Raw genomic sequence first — 25,467 nt, forward strand, 5'->3', positions numbered from 1 at the left:
CGAGTGCTAGGTCTGTACGGGAAAATATCAGACTGAGGTGTAAGAAACAAGGTGCAAAAAAACACAGAGGTCTGATATAATCCCGTACAGACAGAGCAAGTGAGGTTAATAATTTGTTTATTATTCACCTTATTCAGGAAGTCAGGGTGGGCGGTGTTATTTTGTCAAGCAACTTCCGGTTTACCACTGCGCAAATGTTTAGCTACGTGGGAACACAGTACACTAGAAGTGTCCAAACAAGAGCAGCATTAATTGTTCAGTTTGTAGGTGCCACAACAACTGGAAGAAGAAGAAATTATCAATTCCAGAACGATGTTTTGAACATGGAAAGCAGAGATCTGAGTGCTGTTGACCAGCATTTAACTTGTTCCCTCCTCCATTGAAATATGAGGATCTCCGGTGCTGGCTAAAGGCGCTGAATTTGAAAAATCCACCCAGACGTCCCTGTCTGTTCTTTTAATTTTATGGAGAAAAAACCCCACACCACTGGATCTTTACCCAGAGAAATTATTGGTGTTGTATGGCTGGGGGGGCCTGGCTGCCTTTTTGTTTCTGTCTTTTGTCCTGTCTTTTGTTTTTCCTTCCAGGTGGCTTGCATTTGGGACTGAGTGGCTGTGTAGCTGAGTTTATCAGGACCTCACCCTGATCACCTGAGGCTGATCACCTGCGGCTCGTCAGGACTCACAGCTGTGGTGCATCTACATGGATTGGAACATGGTGGCATTTAAGACTGGAGTACACAGTGTGTATTTGCCAGAGACTCGACCTTGTGACCAGACGGGTGAGATCGTCGTCTCAAGAGCCATCTCATCATCAGTGGATGCAGAGAACGTCCAGGTTTGATGCATGGTCTGTGAAAGAGGAGGGGGTGAGGTCTCACGCTCGTCAGCACACTTCCTGAGGTACGTTAGATTTTGGGACTAACATTTATACAGTCAGTAAATGTGGTGTCCCTCACACCTTATTATATTGAGCTGTATGTTGGTCATTTAAATCAGCTTACACTGCAGTGGAGTTTGTGAACAGGATGTTCCATGCCTGCAGGGTGGGAAGCTGATTAGTAATTAAGCCAGGAAGTGTTTGCTGTTTGTACACCTTTAAGCGTTCTCTCTGTGTGTTGAGTGTGGACTCACAAGATGATTTCTTCATTCACAGACTCGGTTTGTCACGGCCACCTGGGGGGTGTCGGCGGGGTCCTGGGGTCCGAACGCCAGACCGCGCACTTTTATATTTATCACATCACTGTTATGTTTATTAAACTCTGTTATCCTTTGTACCGTGCTCTGCTTATTTTATACTGGGTCCTTCAAACGCTGGTCGGTTCTCCGGGCTGCGTCCGACACATAACAGTAGTCTCTGGCCAAACATCACGGACCCAGCGGTAGCAGAGACGGTAACGCGCCGGGAAGGTGGCAGCAGACGTTCAGAAGTTATCCGGATCAGTTGCGGGTGCTCTCTGCCCGGATGGTGCGCGTTGGAGAACCCATTACTGAATACTGATTTGAGCGCTCGTGCAGCCGTGTTCCTGTGTTTGTGCCTTATCCGTGGGTCGTGGTGGAGTGTGACTGGCGACGGCTTCGCGTCGCACTTCGACCGGATAAGAGGTTTGAACGGGAGCTGCAGGAGTGGGTCTGTAATGGGTGAACGCGCACGGCGGAGCTCTGTGGCACGGGTCGCGGTGCTTCCTGTGTTACAGTTGTAGCCCCGTTTCCCCGGGTAATGATAGCTAGTGCGTCTGTTGTGTCAGCTCTGGTGTTATTTAGTTGAATCACATTTTTGGTTGTGTGTTGCTCACAGCTGCGCACAGAAAAGCAGCTCGTTTGTTTTCTCTGTCGCCAAAGAGGGTTTTTCATTTTTAGCACTCTGGCTACCTCTTGTGGTGACTGAGTCACATTACCGTTAAGCTCTTAAGTTGGAACAGGTGTGTTCGATTTATTTGAGCTTGACGGTATAAACCACTGATTAGTTTTGTGTTGGTTCGTTTCTTGTGGGTGTTTTTTGAGTTGGTTTTTGTGTGGGATTTTATTTTTTGTTTTCCACTATTAGTGTCTGGGGTTGTGACCCTGCAGCCTGTTTGGAGCAACAAAAAAGGACCCAAGCAACTTTATGTTAGTCTGTTAGTCTTTCTTTTTATTTCTTTTAGTTTCACCTCCCCAGGGTTTGATGGGACGGTCCCCTGGGGGGTGATGGGGGGTAATTGGGTTGTTTTTTCTTTTTTTCTTTTTTTTGTTTTGTTTTTTGTTATGCCCTGTCTTCTCCTCTGACTCCAGCCGGGTGAGCCGTAGAGTCGGCGTTGCTGGAGTGGTGCAGTTTGGTTATGCTGGGCGTTTCCCAGGTAACCTCTGCACCCGGGAGGGGAGGGGGGGGTTTGGGGTATTTTCTTTTTGTTCCCTCTCTTCTCCTCTGGCTCCAGCCGTGTGAGCCGTAGTGTCGGCGTTGCTGGAGTGGTGCAGTTTGGTTATGCTGGGCGTTTCCCAGGTGACCTCTGCACCTGGGGGGGGGGGTGTTTTTTGATTCCCTGTTCCACCTCCGGCTTCAGCGCGCCTTTGAGCCGTCTGCCATCGGCGTGGCTGAGGTTTGGGGCAGTGGGATATACCCGCAGCTGATGGCTGGTTTGGAAGTCGGAGGAGTGGCGCCGTTTTGTGCCGTCTGCCATAACCGCTGTTCCACTCCTCCCGGTTGGCTTCTGGGGTATAGTCACGGTTGGTGACACTGGACGCGTTTCCAGTTTCCACTGCGCCAAGGGGGTGGGGTTGGGGTTGTTTTGTTTGTATGTTTTTTTTTTTCTCCTTTTGTTTTTCCCCCCAGTTTCCGCCCTCAGGGTTTGACTGTGGTGTCCTCTGGGGGGGGGGGGGGGGGGGAGGGCTGTGGTCCATCTAGCCATAGACGGCCGGGGCTGGGTCCGTTGGTCATGAGGGGAGGCGTCTCCTGGGGTTGATGGAATGGTCCTCTGGGAGGCGCTGGGAGTCCCCGTGGGTGACATTGGATCCCAGAGGGACCTCGGCTGTGGTTATTACTCCTGGAGCTGGCGGGATGTCCTCTGGGGGGTGTTGGCCCCTACATGTCGGTAGGGGGGGGGGGGTGTTAGCATTTTTATTTGTAAGATTAAGTTTGGGTTGTGTTTTTCTTTTCTCCTCTTCCCGGGGTTTGATGGGACGGTCCCCTGGGGAGGGGGGGGTGTTTTGGTTGTTTGTGTTTGTCTTTTTTGTTTTATGACTAATCAGACTGTGAACATGGTTGGACAAAGGCTGACCGCACAGGTTCAAGAACTCCTGGCCACACCTGTGCTAATTGACTGATAGAAACAAGGGCAAAGATGCAGCCAGAGGAGAAGACATCAACCGTTCTGTTAGATGAAGATTCAGCAGGGTGGGAAGCTGATTAGTAATTAAGCCAGGAAGTGTTTGCTGTTTGTACACCTTTGAGCATTCTCTCTGTGTGTTGAGTGTGGACTCACAAGATGATTTCTTCATTCACAGACTCGGTTTGTCGCGGCCACCTGGGGGGTGTCGGCGGGGTCCTGGGGTCCGAACTGGTTCTGGCTCCGGACCGTTAGCGCTGCTGGGAGCGCACCGCAATCCACCACGCCAGACCGCGCACTTTTATATTTATCACATCACTGTTATGTTTATTAAACTCTGTTATCCTTTGTACCGTGCTCTGCTTATTTTATACTGGGTCCTTCAAACGCTGGTCGGTTCTCTGGGCTGCGTCCGACACATAACAATTGGACTATAACGCTCCACTTAATAAGCCACGAGGGTTGCTAGTGAGACAAACGGGTAAGCTGTGTTTGTAGCATTAGCTGCTGTCTTATTTACTCATTTTCTGGCATCTGATACAACCAAACACTGCATGAAATAACACCATACGTATATTAACATTACGTAATCTTGGCATTACGGTGATACTACTTGTCGGGTAGTATTTTAACTTGATTGTGCTTTTATACGAGCTTCAGTGGCGCTGTGTGGCACGGGGCTCATAGTTCCTCATAGTGAAACTGTCCACGCTGAGTGACAACACAAAGTAGCTAAAAATAATCAAGGGCCACTTTTTCATGTCATCTTCCCACTCTGTTATGACTCGTGGGTTAGCCAGAGTCGATCCCTTTGAGTTTTTCAAAAAGGTTTTTGTTTCTATCCATGTAATAACTTCCGTTGTTCTGTATTGAAAACACAGCTCACCGGAAGTCCTAATCCAAAATGGAAATGCCTCTGCTGTAAAAGTGGGCGGGGCTGAATAAGGTGAATATGGCTATTATATATAAACACTAGGGCTGCAACAAACGATTATTTGGGTAATCGATTAATCTGATGGGGTTTCGACATGATTAATCGCATTAGCGGGGAATTTTTTTTAAATGTGCCAGGGAAACAATTTTTCTCTCCTTCCATCACTTTATTTAACAACAGAACATTATTTGAAAACTTAAAATACTTGAAAATCAACAAATTCTCAAATATCCCTTGGCTGTTGAAATATAAAATAATAAAGAATAAAATACTTTATAATAAAGAACAAAAATAATTATTTCAAATGGCACTGCTTTATCAAAGTGCTGAGTTGCCATAAAACAACATTGAAACATATGTTATAAAATATATGGTGGAAAAAAGAGGTATTTTATTGCTGCAAATGAGCAATTAGCATAACCAGTTAACCAAAAACCTGAATCAAAAACTGTAGCTTGACTCATTATATGTGCAACATTCTCTGTATAACTCGTAAACTATGTGGTCATTTCACAATGACACACGTGACTCATCCCACATACGAGGTCTGTTAGAAAAGTATTGTACCTTTTTATTTTTTTTCAAAAACTATATGGATTTGATTCATGTTTTTATGTCAGCCAAGCTTGAACCTTCATGCGAATGCGTGAGTTTTTCCACGCCTGTCGGTTGCATCATTCGCCTGTGGGCAGGCTTTGAGTGAGCACAGGTCCCCTCTCGTCGTTGTTTCATTGCGAGGAAATGGCGGAATAATTTGGGCTTGTTTTCTATCAGAGTTTTTTCAGAAACTGTTAGAGACTGGCAGCTGGAAACCATTCGAAAAATGCATCTGGCTTTCGGTGAAAATTTTACGGGCTTCACAGAGAATAAGGAGTGTTACTACAGCTTTAAGGACGGCCCACAATGCCGCACGGCGCGCCGCGCTCTGAGCCGTCATCGAGAGGCAGAAACCACCACATCATTTCTAAACAGATCGCTGTATGGAGCCAGGACCGTCGTGTGAAATTTCTCTGGTTATCACAAGAGCTGGACATCAGCCATTTTCCGGCAGATTTCACTTTTAACAAGAGATTTTGTCATGGAAAGCCGCGCCGAGGCTTCGCGCGTCACGATGGATTCGCTGATGAAGCGAGACAAAGGAACACCTCCATTTCGGAGTGTTAGAGGACAAGTTGGGACATGCCCAGCTCTCCACAATTTCTCTTATACTCACTCGACTGGTAAGCACTGAAAGCCGAGATAGGCATGTCCCAACTTGTCCTCTAATACTAAACGGAGGTGTTCCTTTGTCTCGCTTCATCAGCGAATCGGTCGTGACGCGCAAAGCCTCCGCGCGGCTTTCCATGACAAAATCTCTTGTTAAAAGTGAAATCTGCCGGAAAATGGCTGATGTCCAGCTCTTGTGATAACCAGAGAAATTGCACACGACGGTCCCGGCTCCATACAGCGATCCGTTTAGAAATGATGTGGTGGTTTCTGCCTCTCGATGACGGCTCAGAGCGCGGCGCGCCGTGCGGCATTGTGGGCCGTCCTTAAAGCTGTAGTAACACTCCTTATTCTCTGTGAAGCCCGTAAAATTTTCACCGAAAGCCAGATAAATTTTTTGAATGGTTTCCAGCTGCCTGTCTCTAACAGTTTCTGAAAAAATTCTGATGGAAAAAAAGCCCAAATCATTCCGCCATTTCCTCGCAATGAAACGACGACGAGAGGGGTGGAGCAGTGCTCACTCAAAGCCTGCCCACAGGCGAATGACGCAAACGAAAGGCGTGGAAAAACTCACGCATGCGCACGAAGGTTCAAGCTTGGCTGACGTAAAAACATATGAATCAAATCCATATAGTTTTTGAAAAAAATAAAAAGGTACGATACTTTTCTAACAGACCTCGTATATCTCTCTCTCTCTCTTTGTCTCTCTCTCTCTCCCTCTCTCTCTCTCTGTCTCTCCCTCTCCCTCTGTCTCTCCCTCTCCCCCTCTTTCTCTCTCTCTCCCCCTCTCTTTCTCTCTCTCTCCCTCTTTCTCTCTCTGTCTCTTTCTCTCTCTCTCCCTCTTTCTCTCTCTGTCTTTCCCTCTCCCTCTGTCTCTCCCTCTCCCCCTCTTTCTCTCTCTCTCCCCCTCTCTCTCTGTCTCTCCCTCTCCCCCTCTTTCTCTCTCTCTCCCCCTCTCTTTCTCTCTCTCTCCCTCTTTCTCTCTCTGTCTCTTTCTCTCTCTGTCTCTTTCTCTCTCTGTATCTCTCTCCCTCTTTCTCTCTCCCTCTCTGTCTCTCTCTCTCTCTCACACACACCGTATTTGAGCAAATTTTGGAAACATGAAGACTTTCAACAGTAAAATAAAGCCTATAAATGAATTTCTGGAGCTCGTTTTATGTTTAGACTTTGACTGAGTTTTTTTCCGCTGCAGCGCTGCTTGGCTCTCTGTCTGCAGGGGAGGGGGGTGGCCACTTCTGCACAAACAGCCTGGCTGAATTTTTAAAAACTACCTGAGAGCATGTCAGAGTGTGACGGCGCTGTCAGAACACTGATGGCGTGGTGTCGTTGTTCCACTGTCTGGGGAAAACTCGGTGTTATCATGTTTCCGATTGTCCGCTGCGTGGAGTGTGGCAGGAAAAACCGAAGACGCTTTCTCGCGAGGTGCGAGAAGAATTTGAACATTTTAAACTAAGAAAAAAAATAAATAAAAAAAAATCCCACTTGTCCGGTCGGACAACGATTTAGAGCTATTACTTGTCCGATCACATTTTACACTTGTCCCGGACAATCAGACAGGCGTTAATGTTGATGGTAGGACTTTGACAACATTAATAAAAAAAAAAAACTGTCGGTGCTGTTACTGTTCTTTTTCTTTTTCTCTCACTCTCTGCCCCTCAACTCACTGCTCTGGGAGACGCGCAGACAGCCTGAGCCTGATAGATCCAACCGTCAGGCTTCATATCACTGCCTGACTTATCATACTGAGACGTTACGACTGCTTACACAAAAATAAACAAACATTTGTTAACTTGCCCAGACACTGAGCTCTCCCCTTCCTCGTTGATGACTCCAATATGCTTTTGTATGAGATGTTGCATCATTACCGTTGTACTCCCGTGCCATGTGAGGTCCAACTTGCAAATGTGCAGTTAACAAGCGTCTTTGCGTTGTTTAACGTAAAGTGCTCCCACACTTTTGAAGTCTTAACTTTCTTTTGTCTACTTGCATCTGCCATATTCTAACTGTGTAGTTCTACGAAACAGCGTCTGATCTGCTCTGTGCACTGGCCGCTTCTGGCGCCATAATCGCTCGACACAACGCATCGATGACGCAATGTGTTGCCAACGCCTGTTGTCATCAATTTTTATCGATTTTATCGATTCATTGTTGCAGCCCTAATGAACACACAAACCTACAGTATCACCCAAATATGAAAGCTGCTGACGGTTTTGGGCTTGTAGTCACAGACCTGTTCGCTTCACTTCAATAAAGAACTTGCTAACAGATGGTCCGGTTGTTAGCTGGTAAGCTTTCAATTAGGGCTGAAATGATTAGTCAAGTAATTCGAATAATTCGATTACAAAAATGTTCAAGGCAAATTCTGTGCCTCGAAGCGACATTTAATGTTGTAGTACACATGCCAGGTCTGTGTGTGGCGCTGTAATGTCCCCAGAAAAACAAACAAAAGAAGACTACAGCAAGCGCTAATCAAATTAGCACAAAATTTACAGCTTTCCAACGCGACAAACAGAATGAAATAAAGCCTTTTAGGAAAAAGACGGTCCACGCTGATCATCTGAAAATAGCTTACTGTGTATTTAAAGCAAAGCAGTGTGTTTGTTTGTTTTAAAATAAAAACAGTTTTGTCCGCTGACCGCTCTCCGCGCGGCGGCCGGCCGCTGCCTCTCTCTGTCTGGTTGTGAGCGGCTAAACACTGCCCTCACACAGCTCCATCCCGACCACAGACAGTCTCTGGAAGAAGTCCACTCTTTCTTCTATATTTTGCTTAGACTGCAATAAGTGTTTCGTTTTTAAATTTCAGCTGTTTTGGGCAACAAACAATGCTTCACAAACACGGGAACTCAAATAAAATAATAATAATAAAAAACCAGTGACTGTGAGGCTGCATGTTCAACCTCCAGCTGAAAATGAAATGCATTGGCTGAATCGCAGAGAAAGAGTTAAAAAGAAATTCATACAGGGACCCAGTCCACCACCTTAATAAATAAATAAAAAATGTTAAATTTTACAAGTTGGGGAAAACAAAAAACAGAAAGCCACAACCCATCGCCATTTCAGCAAAATGTCAAGACTTTGGCTGAGCTCCTGACACCAGGAAAGATCCAAAACTTGTAAAGATGTGAAAAAATAAATAATTACCCAGGAAAACAGAAAGGGATACACTATATTTGACAATCTCCATGATGATGCAGTGACATTGTGCATTTACTTAGGGAGAGCCCTGGACTGTTAATGTTTTAAAGCACAAAAGTACTTTTTATCCGATTAATCATCAGAATAATCGATAGAATACTCGATTACTAAAATAATCGATAGCTGCAGCCCTACTTTCGATCTGTGTTTTTTCCGATGGAGTATGTTCATGTTCCCTACTTGGTTTTTACCTCCGCCAAGGAGGTTATGTTTTCGGTCGCGTTTGTTTGTTTGTCTGTCTGTTTTTCAGCAGGATAACTTAAAACGTTTTGAATGGATTTTGATGAAATTTTGTGGAGTGGCTGGAAATGACAAGAGGAACAAGTGATTAAATCCGATCCGGATCCAGGAATTTTTTAAAGGATTCTTCACCATTGCGGGATGGGGGAATTTTGACATTCCAGTTTCTAACTCCACAAAAACAAGGCAGAAAGGCTTGAAAAAAATTAGGGTGTAACATAGTCAAATGTTCTATCAAACAACAAAGTTTGGTGATGATCCGGATTCCGGATCTGGTGATCCAGAATATGCAAAAATATAGGGAAAATATAAAATGTGTCAGTGTGAGGTGACAAATGAAGCTAGAGATGCACAGCTAACACCAAACTGTAGCTGAATCTGTACCGGACCCGGCACCACGAGGGGGCATTTGGGGGCGACGCCCCCTCACGTCATCAACCTCGCCCCCTCGGATGTTAGAGATATCAAAAAAATAAAAAGAAAAAGAAATACTGGAAAATATAGCAAAATATTAGTTATTCAATAATATTACGTATTTAACAAAAACCAAGTTAATTAACTAAAGTAATTAATTTTAAAACAAACAGATATGGCGTGTCTGTGTTCAAGCGATTTGATAGGTTGAGGGTTGCGCTTGTCAGTGCGGCAGAGGGCGGTGCATTTCCAACGCATCGTGACGTCAGATGCATCGCTTCGGAAGCAGCAAGGGGGCAGAGATTGCGGCCACGTCACACTCTGGCTGTTTCCACAATCTGAAAAAAAGTTCAGTGATTGCCGTCTTGAACTTCGGTCGCCTGAACCACAAAAAACCTTTAAAAAACAGCAGTAGAACGATTCTCCCATCACCCTGCCGGGAGAAGCTTTTTTTCAGCTACTTTTCAGAGTGACGCCGACCGAGGGAGGACTGACGACTTGGTGGTATATCGACCGAACCGCGACAGCGGGCCGACCCGCACGGAGAAGCCATCCTTCAGGCATCATCAGTGTGCAGAGCGATCCAGGCCGCCGGGGTGATGGAGCAAACCCACTCAGTCCGAAATCTCCCACTTTTTGGATATATGCGAAGTCCCAGTTTGCCCAACGGAGTTTAGTTCTGCAGCTTTACTGAGGTGAGAATAATGTAAAAATAAAACGTGACGTTTATTGAACTGTGAAGGTTTAACGATTGGCTAATGTTAGTGTAGCCTTTTAGCACAGCTGATCTGAGTGAACACTTTAATTTCTAAATGGTTCAGTCTTTTTATTTTTACCAAATAAAGCTACAGCTTTTTTCAGACAGCACAAAAGCTCAACTTTAAATAACTGATTTTTTTCAGGTGTTGTTTCCATTGTTTTTTTGCCTTTTTTTTTTTTTTTTTTTGCCCTTTTTTATATATAAGCTGTTTAGTGTTTCTTTATATTTAAAGAAATATTTTTATTTGTCCCAATCAGGAACATTTGCTGTGCAACAACCAAACTTCCATTGATGAGCTGAACACCATGAAGTCCAGTCGAAAGAAAACATCTCTGCTTTTCAGCAACACCACCAGAGTTAAAAACTGCAGAAGAGACCTTCATCTGGTCCCAAGAATCCAGCAGAACATCACTTGCTTCTAAATAAAAGGCTCTTTGAACAGCAACTATTTTATTATTTTTTAAAAAGCTGTTTCATTTTATATTTTAACAATAAATGAACGGATCATTAAAAATGTCAAAAGACATTTGCACAAATAGAAGCTCTCCACTTATTGTGCTCAAATTCATATTTTAGAAATGACTGTCCTGATAATATTAAAGGCAATTACATATTTTGACGAAATTACAAGTTTAAATGACTATATATATATATATATATATATATATATATATATGTGATAAACTCATCGCCCCCTTAATATTTTTTTCTGGCACCGGGTCTGATCTATATTGATTCAGTAATGTGTCACCAGATTTGATGTAGCTTCAAATGTTATGGAGCTAGATCCAGAAGAAAACCGCCATTACCAAAAAATCGTTTTTATACAATAACTTTTGAACTCATAAAGACATAAAAGTGATTCCAAGTTCTAGTCGTATGTTTTCATGGTCAAGGATGTCAAATATACAGGAAAGAAAAGTGTATGTATCATAGTTTTGGTTGTAACACTGAATTGTTGAATAGATCACTGTGCCAAGAAGGGAATCTCTTTAGGGTCAGTGATCCTATGGCCTTGGCGGAGGTTTGCACTCTCTGAGTACTTCTAGGTTTAATTGTGTTTTTAGCTTTCTGTTTTCTAACCAATGGGATACAGATTTCGGCCTGATTGTCATGGTAACCGGTCGGATACTGGAAAATATCAGACTGGAAATCAACCAATCACAGCATGCGTAGCGTCGCAGCCATATAATAAACAGTGTTTATTACGTGGAAAAACAAAAGCATTGAGACTTTTGCTTTTGTCTGTTGAGTGCGAGTATTCGGTTTATACAATGATGGTTTAGGCGAGTTTTACTATATTGTTGAAGTAAATGAATCATGTACTTACCTGGAGACTTGTTGAGGTAATTGCAAACATTTGTATTCCGTGGCAAAGGTAAAGATTGTTCACCCATAAAGGCATGTTTGGAGCCCTACAACACTTGTTTTTCTGTTATATCATGTTAACTCCTCACCACCTAATTATCTCCACACTTGTAGGACATTGTACATAATTGCCTTTGAAACTTCGTAACTAACAAAACTAGTGAAAACTACTTCGACCTCGTCAAATATGGCGTCTGCTGCTGCCGCGAGTCACGTGGTCATGACCGTTTCAAAGTATTCATAAAATATAAGTACAGTGCTGGAGTAAATGTATTTAATTAATTCCCACCAGTATTAAAGCCTTGTTTTTTTTTGTTGTTTTGTTTTTTAGTTTTCAATTTACACCAAGCGCTACTAGCTAAAATATGCTAAAACTGCTATCTACAAAAGTTAGGCTAACGTACCTTTAATTAGGATAGTCCGCTATTTTTTAAGATAACTTCGTGTGTTTTTTTTGTTGTTTTTTTTGTTTTTTGTCCTAACAAACGAGGCAAAAACTGCACACACATTAAAAACGCTAATTCACTCTCATGACGCTGAGTTAAAACAGTAAATTCACTTCAAAATCACGCATTACCTGGTTTTAAATGGAGATTCCACGCAGCAGAGTGGATATTTTCTGTAAACACGCTGGTTCCAGGTGAAACGTTCCACAGCAGATGAGAAGAACCTGAAGCCACCGTCGCTAAAAAAAAAAACAGGTCGTGTCGTGGTGACAATTTAGCAGCTAAAGGTTTGCGTGTCACTTCGTTTTAGTCGTCTTCATGCTTTAAAGAAAAAAAAAAGAAGTAAACCCAAGCAGCGTCCACAACAAGTCAGCGCAAATAAGACAAGAATACACGGGCGGCAGAAGAAAATCTCACCTGGGTGCACGAATGCTTGAAGTCCCCCCCGCGAAAAATTTTAAACATTATTTTTTTTCTGTGCTTTAATAAGGCCCCCATTAAAAACAAACAAACAAACAAAAAAAACAGTTGTGAAAAAAGTGAAAAAGTTAAATTTTTTGTCAGGTATTTCTGAAAGTGAAAATTTTTATATATAGACTCATTACATATAAACTGTTTAAACTTTTTTGTTTTTGTTTAAATGATACTGATGACTTGATAGTTGTCCAGAAGACATTTATTGACACCTTTTGGCTCCACACTGCCGCATAATTCGTCGTGCCAATGTGTGTCATTAGATGATAGGCTTGACACTTGCACGAATTTGAGCCCCACACTGGCACGCAATATTGCATCCCAATGAGTAAACTCATCGTAAACGGTTGTACACTGTGCGTAAACTGTATGTAAATTGCGTGAGGCCCTGTGTGCAATGACATACATCGACACGCAGCAACATGTGGTGTTTGCAGATAGGTTGCGCAATATTCAGTTAGTTCACGCAAGTGGCATTAAATTTCTGCATGCCACAAATTTTGCACATTTCAAAATTTTATTTGCACACTGGTTCACAGTACACAGTTCACAGCAAGTTTATTAATTGATCCACCTTGGATTTGCTGTGGCGACCCTGAGTGCAAACAAGGGAGCAGCCGAAGGGACTTACTATTCATTGACACGCTAAATTGCGTGCCAGTGCTGGGATCACATTCATGCAAGTGTCAAGGCACCTTAAGTTACAAAAAGGTCCCCGTCGAAAGGGGTGGCTGTTTGCAGCGTAACGGATCAAAGCATATTCATGGAAAAATGACTGGAACGGAAAAGTGTGGTGGGAAAAGATTCACAAGTAACAGGGATGAGAAGAACCTTGAAAAGATTAGCAAGTAAAACTGATTCAAGAACTTGTAGGAGCTTCACGTGCCCAAGAAATAGACAACAATTGTGGCATTGCTAATGTCAAGCCACTCCTAAACCAGAGACAATGTCAGTACAAAAAGAACTGGACGGATATTCAGTGGTCCGAAGTCCTCATTTCAGACAAAAGTAAATTTTACATTTCATTTGGAAATCAAGGTCCCAGAGTCAGGAGAAACAGTGGAGAGGTACAGGATCCAAGTTGCTTGAAGTCCAATGTGAAGTTTCCAGAGTCAGTGGTGATTTGTGGTGCCCTGACATCTGCTGGTCCTGATCCACTGTTTTCGGAGCACTTCATGCTTCCACCTGCTGCTTCCATCACCAAGCTTTATGGAGATAATGATTTCCTTTTTCAGTAGGACTTGGCACCTGCCCACAGTACCGAAACTACTAGTACTACAAACTACAAAAGTCCTATTACTACTAGTAAAAATAACTCTTGAAACAGATTATATGTAATGAGTATTGCATATATAAAATTTCCCTTTTCTAAAATACCTGACAAAAAATAGTGGACTCGTGATTGCAGCGTGTTCTGTGCAAGCGCAATATCTGGGGAAATACAATTACTGGATCAGGACTCAGTGTCAACAAATACTCAATAATAAATGACTCGGATCAGAGTTGAAGGGAAAAAAATAACCTGATGGAGACACCCCAACAAATACTTGTGTTTTCATCTCAGGCTGTAGCACACTGTATCTGCACAAAGATTTTCCAAAATATATTTGGAATAAATTGGTCACCAGCTCAGAAAAGTCACTGCAAGGCTACGTTTTGTTTTAATCTTTGGCAGCTTGATTAGAGGGTAAAGGTAAGCCTGTTAAGCTTCTCTAAGAGAGTGAAGAGGAGAGACAAAGAATGAGGCTCATAGCCGCTTACAAGACAAACTCTCCACGGCCAAGACCTGAAGTGCTCAACTACTGTAATTTTTGTTCTTGGTGCCATTGGAAGCCAGAAGTTCAGGTAAGCTTGTCAGTCACCGTAAGCTTTGGACTTTTTTTTTTTTTTAACGTGTACATATGTCTGATCATTCACAGTATGTTCAAAGCAGGAGAGAGGACGACCTCTATGAATTCACTCGACTCAGTCTCAGTAGACGGGTAAACCAAACTTAAAAAAACATCTAACTTAGTTTTATGTGCTTAAATTACTAATTGGCAAAAGTTCAGCTACAGGGAGCATGCTAAGCACACATCTCCAGTTATAGCTGTTTATCTTTGTCGAATGTCTTTAACTTTTCACATATTTTATTACAGTATTCAGTATATAATGGAAGTTATACTCAAGAGCAAAAATGTTAAAATTTAACATCTTATTTTAGTAAAGATGGAGCCCCAAAATCTGCAAACGATGTCTCTCCATCACACTCTGTATCTGAGTTGGCGAAGAACACCAAGAAGTTGAAGAAATCCACAGAGAGTATGACCAAAATCTACACGTCTGTGCTAAACAGTGTTTTTGGAGCGGTATGTCGTGATGTGATGGCTGAAATATGAATGTATTGTTACAAATGAAGGTGTGCGAACTGAAGATATCATAAATATAAAGCTTGAGTGTGAATACTGTGCATGACACGGTGTCAGAAGTGGGATCAGTCTGCACTGATCACTGTAGCTTTGCTCCTGATCTTTCCAAGCTCACAGGGTCAAGAGTATTAGCAGGATTATGCTACAATTAATTAGCATTATCCAAATCAGGAGCACTGCTGAAGCACCTGCTTCAGTTCAGTTGACAATGTTTTTTTGTTTTTGTTTTTCTGGTGGTGTTCTGCTCTGAATATGTAGCCAGTCACAAACCAGATCTACACATTTTCCTTGCTAGCCACAAAATGAAATACTACATACAGCATGTTTATGTTCATCATCAAACAAACTTAATTGTTGTAACGTGTCTTTCTGCAGGACAGAGAATTGACTCAGGCTGAAGTGGATGGTGAGCTAAAATCTGCCCAACAATAAATTAAAATTCTAAGACTGCAGTAAAATTTGAATACATGCATCGACATTATATCAACAACTTGTATTACATATGTGGGATGAATCCACGTAGTTTTACCTTCAGTCTGGCAGTTTTACACCCATTTGTTCCTCACTCACAAATACAAGTGACATATTTAACATATCAAAGTTTGCAATCTAATTTAGTCTCAACTAGAATTAACATACGTAGTTTTATATAGATATTACAATAAAAGAGAAAAAAAGAGGTTTAGTTGTTTTTCTTTGTATTTGTTCTTCACGGCCATTTTTTTCTTTAGAAAATTTGTTTGATCATTTTGGGATTATTTTCTAATAACAGTTGAATCATGTCAGTCAAACATGGTGAATCATCTAAACCCCTCTTTTGTGACCCCCTCACCTTTTCTGACAGAGATGCAAGAAGCCTTCAAGGAGTTTGACTACGACCAAGATGGCTACCTGAACTACAAGGATGTGGCTGAATGTATGAGGACGATGGGATATATGCCCACAGAGATGGAGATGCTGGAGATCGTGCAACAAATCAAGATGAGAAGTAAGAAAATGAAGGGAATCAAAAACAAAAATGCATGAAATTGAAACACACCAACATGTGCTTTTCTGTTTTGTACTTTATGAAGTTCCTTTTGATCTTTTTCTCTCCTCAGTGGGCGGGTTGATGGACTTTGATGACTTTATTGAACTGATGGGACCCAGGATGATGGGAGAGACGGCCGGCATGGTCGGCCTTAAGGAGCTACAATCAGCCTTTGCACAGGTCAGTTAGGCTGCGCAAAGGCTATATGCCATATTTTCAGGAGTATAAGTTGCTTTGTTTTGTTTTTTATTAGTTTGGGAGGCCCTGTGACTTATACTCAGGTGCAACTGATACACCGAAAAATCATCAGTTTGTTATTTATAATAGTAATTACAGTAACTATTTATACAGGACTCAAAGCACTAAACAAAATAATCTCCAGTAATAAAAGAATAAATGTAAATAATACAAAGTACACGTCAACAATGCATAAAAATTCCAAAATAATGAGCTGATGACACTGAAAAAAAGATATGACTTATACGCTGGTGTGACTTATATTTGGGTTTTTCCTTTTCAAGAGGCCTTTTAACAGGTACAACTTATACCCCAGAAAGTACAGTACAAGAACACAAAATCAATAGTTACTGAAGAGAAAAAAAGAATCAAAATTCGCCATCTCAGCACTTTTTTGTTACATCATCTTATAGGCGACAAATTATATCCAACATAAAAACAAAAAAACAAAAAAAAACGGTCTTAGAGGAATTCATAAACAAGATTGTATTTGAAAGTATTTAGTACCTGTCAGGGAGGAAATGTTTACTGACCTTGACTTTATGGACAATACCGTGATGTTTGTAGAATCAATGGAAGTCCTGATTGCAGCACTTGAAAAGAGAAATGAGGACGATGATGTAGATTCAGTCTCCCAAATTACACTGTGTAATGTAATAAAAGTTATCTATGAGGCGCTGGAGGCAGCTCCAATTTTACAAGTATTGCATACAATTCCTGCTTCATGCGCAATTCGACCACATTCGTACTATATGTGGAGGGGCCGTAAGATGTGGCAGAACGTTTCATTATTATAAGTCAGGTTGGTTTTATCGAGTTGCGACACAGATTGTATCATAAATTACAGACTAGTTACTTTGACAACTTCTCTTCTTGCTTCCTTTCAAATATCCAAATTTGAACCACATTTTCTTGATGTTGTCACTTTTTATTATTTATTTATTTTTAAGTTTGACCTGGATGGAGATGGAAAAATCAACTTTGACGAGATGAAAGAGGCGACGAAAACTCTCCTGGGAGAAAAGCTGAAGAAAGGAGAGCTGGAGGAGATCCTGAAGGAGCTGGACATCAATGCAGATGGCACCATTGACTTTGAGGGTGAGCAGAAGCACACTGTGCACGTTCAGATATCAGACACACAAGTGCGATCATTTGAGAAGGTGAATACATCATGATGGATTCTACCTCAGAAGCGTTTCTCTGCCTTGAACTGCTGTTTTGTCGCTTTTCTTCAGAGTTCGTGATGATGCTCTCCATTCGCTAGCTGCTAAACAACCTGATGACACGGACAAAAGACACCAGTTGTGCCGTTAAACGTGATCCATATGACACTGCTGCTCTGCCCAATGAAACTGATGTTTGTATGTTTTTGTTTTGTATATCAACAAACAAAATGAACACAAACGTTAATCTCTGCACAAACGGCTTCATATTTCACACATTCGGCTCTTACAAACGAACTCTGCTCTGATCAGACTGATGATAAAACCTTTTCCAAACATTAGTAGCCTCACGTCTGGTCCTGAATCAGTGATTATTATGATTCCGGTTTGATTGAGTCTGTGAGTTGTGGAACTTTATGGAAACGTCTGAGGATCGTGCTGCATTCAAGATGACTGTCAACTCGGAATATGGAAGCAGGTTCAGAGTTCCGAAAAGCGTGTGTTCACTTAATAAACTCAGAAAACAACACAGAGGAACATATTTTTTCACTTTGCTATTGTCTTTACAAGCAGAAATAAATAAGTTATTACAGCTGCTTGTTGAGGGTGAAGAAGATGGAAAATATCTCCGATTGGTGTATTTCTATTTTAGTTTAACGCTGTGGAAAAATCAGTAAATGCAGATGCTGTTTCAAAAAAACTGGCAACTTGCAAAGATCACAATCAGAGTAAATGAGAAGTGATGTAATATTTGTATCTATTTCAGGAGATTTATGACACAATGAGTGCTGGGAAAGATTCAAGACATTCACAGATATGATTCTGTCTCTTTAATCAACAGCAAAGTGTTTTCAAACTTACAATAAGACATAAAGAATATGAATTCTTGGCCAAATCACAACAAACAGTTGCCCCAAGGCGCTTTATATTGTAAGGCAAAGCCATACAATAATTACGGAAAAACCCTAACGGTCAAAACGACCCCCTGTGAGCAAGCACTTGGCGACAGTGGGAAGGAAAAACTCCCTTTTAACAGGAAGAAACCTCCAGCAGAACAAGGCTCAGGGAGGGGCAGTCTTCTGCTGGGACTGGTTGGGGCTGAGGGAGAGAACCATGAAAAAGACATGCTGTGGAGGGGAGCAGAGAGCAATCACTAATGATTAAATGCAGAGTGGTGCATACAGAGCAAAAAGAGAAAGAAACACTCAGTGCATCATGGGAACCCCCCAGCAGTCTAAGTCTATAGCAGCATAACTAAGGGATGGTTCAGGGTCACCTGATCCAGCCCTAACTATAAGCTTTAGCAAAAAGGAAAGTTTTAAGCCTAATCTTAAAAGTAGAGAATCATGCAATATGTACGGAAACAAACATGCTGACAAACTCCAAACTGACTTCACATCATCTAAAAAAAACTCTTTTCAATAACTCACTGACAAGTAGTATGTTGAATCTTTCTGTCACCTTATCTATAAGTATAGTTGGATTATCAAAAGTTGATAGCAAAACTCAAATTCAAAGATGTTCATCAACAACACAAGTTTTTTTTCTTAAACACTTAATTATCAACATTGTCATCATCCTTCCGATTATGATTGTTTTTTCTTGCATAGCCTGTGAATTATATCATCACATGTATGAGAGGAGGATGTGAACTCGTGGACGTGAAAATTAAATGAGGTGAATCACAGAGTGTTTCACTTGATGTAAAACGACTCTTTGAGGCTTTCTTCTGCTCGATCGCGTGCGATGTTGTTCCATGCTGGAGGAATATCAGCAGGTTTTGCATCATATATTTCTGCAAACTTATTGTTGAACGTTTTCAGGACGTACTTCCAGTAGTCCAAAGCATCGAGGCTTCCATCTGGGGCGATTTTCCAATCAGGGAAGATTTCTCTGTAGCGCTTGAAAGGGTGAAATGCAGAGTTCGTTTCTTTACAGAGAAACTGTGTCTCACTGATGACAAGAGAAGAACAAATGTCAGTGCAAAGTTTTCCTGAGAAAATAAAGCGATATCTTCCCAGACCTTCTGGCCGATGCATTGAAGTCCAGTGCTCAGTGTGGGCTTTTCCACCTGCGTCACAAGGTGATTTGCAGAAAGGATACTGTTTCCCACACCCATCAACTCTCTTAAAAAGCTCATTCTGGGGATTCATTTGAAGACTCCTCAGTTTGCTTTCAAAGTTTGTTTCTCTAAATTCCTTCTGAAGGTTTTCTTCCATCTTTTTCACACAGTCAGTGAGCCAGTGAGCAAACTGTTCCTGGTTTGCATTGTTCAGGATCAGGAATGCTCCAAGTGCATCCTGGGAAATCACCAGTTTATCACCAAGTTCCTTGCAGATTTCTTCAACAAATTCCTTTATGTTGTCAGAGTTTTCTTTCTTGGCATTGTTGATGGAATCACTGATGCTCATGATCAGTGACCGAAGACGTCGATCTTCAAACTCAGATGTTTTACTTCCACTGGAGAAGTGATTGAGTATTTGCCCAAGAATCCAGTTCTTTACATACTCCTCATATGAGTCAATAAAGAGGAAATAGTCTGGAAATCTCTCATTTTTCAGCAAATCCAGTAAAATTTCATACTGGAAAAACATCCTGGTGCTGAATTGTGGACATTTCAGCATTTCATCGATGATATCAGGACCTAAGGAAGTGCTGACAGAAGCTTCAATTGCAGGCTTCAAGCAGTGCTCTGTGAATTCTTCTGCCTTCTTCTGACACTGGTCTTGTTCTTGAAACACGTCTTTAAAGTCACCAAAAAACTTGTCTTTCTTCTGAGTCAGACATCTGTAAGGATCGTTCTCTTCAATGAATTTTTCATGTAAACTCTGAAACTCTCTGGCTGCAGATCCACAGATGTGCTGTTTCAGAGAAACGTCATACTCAATGTCTTTGGTAAGATCTTCATTGTCCAGCTTCTCATCAATGATTTTCAGGATCTCCTCAATGTACATGTCGTGGTAATCTCTGCGCTTCTGCTTTTTCTCTGACACAAAGTCTGTACAAGCAGCAATAATTCTGTCAGACATTTTTTGTACAGCCTTTGTGTAATCTTTAAGGTGAGTCATTGACCTGTAAGCATTTGTGAATTTGTTCCACATTCCTTCAGCTTTATATTTGAAAGGCTCTGTTCCACACTGATCCAGGGTTTTTTATCTACAAGCTGTGCTGCATGACTTCCTCTGTGCGACAAATTCATTCTCAAATAGTGAGTCACGCTGTTAAACACATCCTTGATGTTTTGTTTGGAGAAGATCAGCTCCTCCAGCATTTTATTCCACATCTCCTCAAATTCTTTTTCCAGTTCTTCATCTGTCATCTTGACATTTTTCTTCTGACATTTCTCAATCAGTGCAAGGACTCTGCTTTCTAACTTCCTTCTGTGGTTTTCTTTGATTCTGTCCAGCTCTGTGTTTCCTCGTTTGATTTCAGCTGCTTCTCTCAGCTGATTGAATACAGAGTTCTCAGTTTCTTGTCGAAGGCTCTTCACACTGTTTGAGAAGTCCTGTTTATATCGTTCTACTAGATACACATGACCCTCTTTTTGCTCAAAGTACTTTGCCAGATTTTCATCAACAATCATCTCCTGTTTAGATAGCTCTGACAGAGCTTCACTTTTCAGTTCTGTGATGAATGTTCCCAAGTCAGAGATCTCTGATTTCAAAGCAACTGTTCCAAAGTTGGAAATGTTTATTTCAGCATTTTTAATTCATGTGTACATGTGTTTCTTGAATTCCCATTCCCATTTGTTAAATTCTGTGCATAATTCCATGTATGCATCAGCCACGAGACTATTTCTGAAGCTGAAGATGAAGTTTTCATACTTTACTGCATTCCACAGGCTGGTCATCCAATCATTAAACTCACTGATCTTATTAGCAGATGACTCACAACCCCCCAAAGTTTGGATTATGGTTTTCTTCAGCTCATAGACTGCCTCACTGTACCCTGCATTAACTGGTGCCATTGGTGGGTTCCCATTCCACAGTCCAGGAATGTACCAGTTGCCAGTGTCTGGATTGTATTCCATCACGTCAGTGAAGCTTGTGTTTCCTTCTTTCTTTTCCATTTTGGCTGCTGCCTGGGTCATCTCGTTTAACTGCTCCAAGAGTAGTTTCCTGTCTCTTAAGTTCTTCTCATGGGCTGAAACATCCGAAACATTCTGATGAACAAACTGACACTTGGGCTTTTTGCCGACCTCTTTCATCCTGAGGAACGCATGCACAACTATCTGCAGAATGTCCTTCATTTCTGTTGAATTCTCCATTGCAATATTGATAATTGTGATGTCGCTCATTCCCACAACAAATGTTGCAAGTTCATTGTCGTGCTCATAGCTTTCTTCTAGCTGTGAAAGTTCTGCTGACTTTAAACCCTCAGTATCAATGATGACCATAAAGTCACAGTTAAGCAGTTTTTTGACATCTTCTTTGATTCTGATGAGCAACATGAAGGCTCCTCTGGTGCACCGACCACTGCTGACAGCAAACTGCACTCCAAACATGGTGTTCAGGAGAGTGGACTTTCCTGTGCTCTGAACTCCAAGAACTGTGATGACCAACATCTCGTTGTTTGGAGACACCAGCTTTTCCAGCTCAGACAGAATGTCAGTCACCCACCTCAGAGGGATGTTGGATGCGTCTCCATCTACAAGCTCAAGTGGAAATCCATCAAGCAGCAATTCTGCACACAGTTTGGGTAAATGCTGCAGTTGCTGATGTGCTGCGTCTCTTTCTGACAGAAATGCAGCAGCCTCGTAGATTTGCCCCATTTCACGTAAGAAGTGTTCAATCCCCAGTGAGCTGTCAGAAAGTTGTCTGTCGATCTCTTTAATTTCCTCTTTGTTCTCAGAATTCTGGCATTTCTTTTTGTACTGCTCCCTGAGGTCAGACTGTTTTTCTTGAGATAAGTTATCAAGATTCATTCTCATCCATTTCAGGAAAAATCGCCTCTCGATATCTGAGGTTGAAAGGGCACTGATGAAACACGTCACAGCGTCTGACATGGCACAAGAGTTTTGTTCTTTCCTGAGTTTCTCTTTCTTTTCTAATAACTCACTTTTGTACATTTCTATGTCTTTGGAACCAACCTTTCGAAGTCTACATCCTTCTTTCTCCAAAGAGGTCAAATCTTTCCAAATTTGTCCTTGTAAGGGAAGTTGGACTTTTTTGTAATTAAAACAGTCTTGTATTTTTTCAGTGATTGAATCTGCATTTCTCTTAGCAGTCTGGCACTCCGGGCAATCTTCATCAACCAAGATACCAAGTTCATGGGCAACATCACTCATCTGTTCAATTTGCATCTTAAACTGTGACTTGTCAACTATATCTCTAATGGATGTCCTTAAATGTTTCACAAAATCAGCTTCATTAATCTGCTTCCTCTTCAAAATGATGTTTTTGTTGGTCAATCTCAAATCAGTTGCTACTTTTTTAAAATCATCCAGATAGAAGCTTTTGCTCTGCAGATTCCCCACCAAAAACAATTCTGCCTTGTGTTGGCTCAGCAGAAGTCTGCTGGATTCTGGGTCCAAGTTGTCAAAGAACACAAAAACCGCTGCAGATGTCTGGCACAAAAAGGAAAACGGTGTTTCCAGTGAAGCAATGTCCCCGCGGAGGTTAGCTATAGCTACTGGCTCGCTGAAAATATCCATGTTTTCATTCCCACATGGAAGATACCAAGTAATTTCAGTCAATCCATTGGATATTCTCCTTGGTGTGTCTCCACACTCCATTTTTTGGTGAACAAAGGTGTTGTGGTACTGCTGAGAATTGCTCAGAAGCTTATTGAGTATCTCTGACTTGGACATGGAGCATTCACCAAGTCTGACAAAAGATATCATTGGAAGTTTAGAGTGAATAATTCTTTCTTCAATAAAGCCTTTGGATTCTGAAAGCGACTGAGGTCTGTACTTTTTCACGATGTCTCTCATGGCCCAAAGCATGAGCATGCACTGATTTGTGTCGCAATTAGGAAGCAGCAGAGGAACTGAGAACTGACACATGGACATTTTGAGGGTCATTTCCTGCTGAACAAAACCATCTGAGCACAGAAACAGAGCAGTGATCAGGTCCAATGGGTTCAGTGCATCATCTGACTCTGGACTATTGTACAGATCATCAAAATCTAACTCTGTATTCCCTGATGGATCTTTAGATTCTGACTTGCATGCTGATGTACATTTTACATTCCTCGCTGTCACATTGAACATCAACAGTTTTTTCAGAAAGTACCACGGAAGATCTGACAAACACTTTGCAGGTTCATCAGTGACGGTGTTGCTGTCGATCTGAAGAACTGTTCTCAGTGATAACTTCTCTTTCCTGTGCTGCTCCAGGCCCAGATCTTCCAACAAACTCTCTAGCTGTGTCTCTGTGGACATGACAACAGTATTATATAAAAAGACAGAGTATTTTAAAAGCCAAAATGAATGAGTATAGCTATACAGAGATTAGGGATGGGTATCGAGAACCAGCTCTTTTCGAGAATCGTGAAGAAATGATTCGATCCACCAACATCAATAGCATTTGCTTAACAATTCCCTTATCGTTCCTTCAGATTGGCCGTTATTTTTGAGGGTTTTATTGGGAAAATGATAATTTCTTTGCGTTGATTGCAGACCCTGCAGCGGTTCGGTAATCAACAGCTTCTGCACCGGCTCTGCTTGAGGCTTGAAGCAACGAAAGTAGTGCTCTGATCCACTGCTTCATTGGTTCTCTGCTTTGCTGCTTTTTTAAGAAGCGGCAAGTCCGCTTCTTAACCCCTCTCAAAGCAATTTAAAAATGTCAATTGTGAGTCACCTTTGCGCAGATTAAAGTCACTAAATGGGCCTCTTGTCTTGTTGCAAGCAAGAAACAAGAATCATCCTCTGTTCCATTTACACAGCTCTCTGCCGAGTCAAGTTAGAGTCCAGTCAGAATTAATAATTTCAAAGCGAATCACCGTTTTAAATCAAATGACACCTCTTTCCAAATGTTGTAACACAGACAACAAACTACAACAGACTAAAACATTTTTTTCCTCCCAAAATGAGACGTCGTCTGCTTTTTACGAATGACTTTGATGTTGACTTGAAGCGCAGCCGTTTGCAAGACCTCAGCTCAGAGGTCTGGAGTCAGATTTGTGTCAGTGTCTGAAAGGAAATGTTTTTGAGAAAAACTACAGCTTTTGTTTATTTCTATTTATGCTCAGAGACCCATTTTCATTTTTATTTAATTTAAGACTCAGTAAAATGTTTTTGACATAGAACAACTGTAAAGCCTACTTTTAGTACAGAGAAAATTTACAAGAGGTACTGATAAGGGAATCAATAATGGCATCGATACTGATAAAATTTTATCAAAGAAACTGGTCTTGGATTCTAAGCTCACCCATTCCCCGATCTCTTTGTACATTTAGAGTTGCATCAGAAACGGCATAAAACCTGAACAATAATTCTGGATGTGCAAACACAACAGGAGCAAAATCAGCAACACTGCTTTCAGGGTATGTAATTATTATTATTCAGTTTTACTGACACGTGCAATGTTACAAAGAGGCAGAGGCGGACATATATTGATCACAAAATATAAGAATTTGATTTGAAAGCCAAATTAAAGCCATCTTACATTTGTAGACAATACTGTATTTTTTAAACTTACTTGTATTGTTCTGTGATGCAACTGGTTTGCTTTTTGTTTCAGTCTTCACTGGAGTAGAAACATGAAGGTTGTACTGCAGAATCGGACTCGGGCTGTTTGTGACTGTTAGTGGCTCTGTTACTGCTCCATCCCTGCTCTTAGTAAGAATGTAAGTCTCCATGTGTCTACCAGGTCTGTCCCAGCACACAGACACCGAGTCACTGCTGACCTCTTTGACCATTAACTTCACGGGAGGGTCTGGAAGAAGGTTTTACATGAATAGAAATAAAAATTGTATATACATATTACATTGAAATTAAGCAGTTTGTAGATTTTTGGCCAATATACCCAAAGCAGTCTTTCCAGATTTTTGAGAATTCTTCTATTTTTACATTTAATTTTGTAAATTAACTCAAACTGACCTTCAACACTTGCATCAGTCAGTTGACCATCAGACTGTGATGCTTGGGGAGGTTCCTCTTCTACACAGTAAAGCTCAATGACAAAACCATCACAGGTCTCCTAATAAATAAAATACATACAGTACTTTTACCATATTTAACAAATATGTCATGCGTATGATCCTGGAAGTCCTTTTATTATTTTAAATACTGAGCTGATAGAAGTACCTCTCCATCCATTGTGAAAAAATCTTCAGGTATCGCACAGTTG

At 41.4% G+C, this 25,467-nt stretch overlaps 2 protein-coding genes across 2 annotated transcripts; one reads left to right on the forward strand and one right to left on the reverse strand.

Moving 5' to 3' along the window:
• The first annotated feature begins 13,109 nt into the window (after positions 1-13,109).
• Positions 13,110-17,415, forward strand: si:cabz01076231.1 (calcium-binding protein 2). The gene is made up of 7 exons (XM_034165053.1): positions 13,110-13,186; positions 14,542-14,686; positions 15,122-15,152; positions 15,591-15,734; positions 15,847-15,956; positions 16,964-17,111; positions 17,249-17,415. Exons 1-7 carry the CDS (start codon positions 13,110-13,112, stop codon positions 17,275-17,277), a joined length of 684 nt encoding a protein of 227 aa, XP_034020944.1. The 3' UTR covers positions 17,278-17,415.
• A 1,188-nt stretch (positions 17,416-18,603) lies between these two features.
• Positions 18,604-25,466, reverse strand: si:dkey-85k7.12 (up-regulator of cell proliferation). Its single transcript, XM_034164583.1, is given in 4 exon segments — positions 18,604-20,322; positions 20,325-23,548; positions 25,218-25,317; positions 25,425-25,466. Coding segments are annotated over 4 exon segments (4,788 nt in total). The 5' UTR covers positions 25,437-25,466; the 3' UTR covers positions 18,604-18,870.
• Position 25,467: the final 1 nt, after the last annotated feature.

The sequence above is a fragment of the Thalassophryne amazonica genome, chromosome 23 (assembly GCF_902500255.1).
Source record: "Thalassophryne amazonica chromosome 23, fThaAma1.1, whole genome shotgun sequence".
Taxonomy (NCBI): Eukaryota; Metazoa; Chordata; class Actinopteri; order Batrachoidiformes; family Batrachoididae; genus Thalassophryne; species Thalassophryne amazonica.

Excerpts from the sequence above, each read along its gene's own strand:
- si:cabz01076231.1 (XM_034165053.1), top strand. The coding sequence starts at position 13,110 with ATGACTGGAACGGAAAAGTGTGGTGGGAAAAGATTCACAAGTAACAGG. Across the intron at positions 14,687-15,121 it reads TAAACAGTGTTTTTGGAGCG|GACAGAGAATTGACTCAGGC; the intron begins GTATGTCGTGAT and ends GTCTTTCTGCAG. Across the intron at positions 15,957-16,963 it reads TACAATCAGCCTTTGCACAG|TTTGACCTGGATGGAGATGG; the intron begins GTCAGTTAGGCT and ends TTTATTTTTAAG.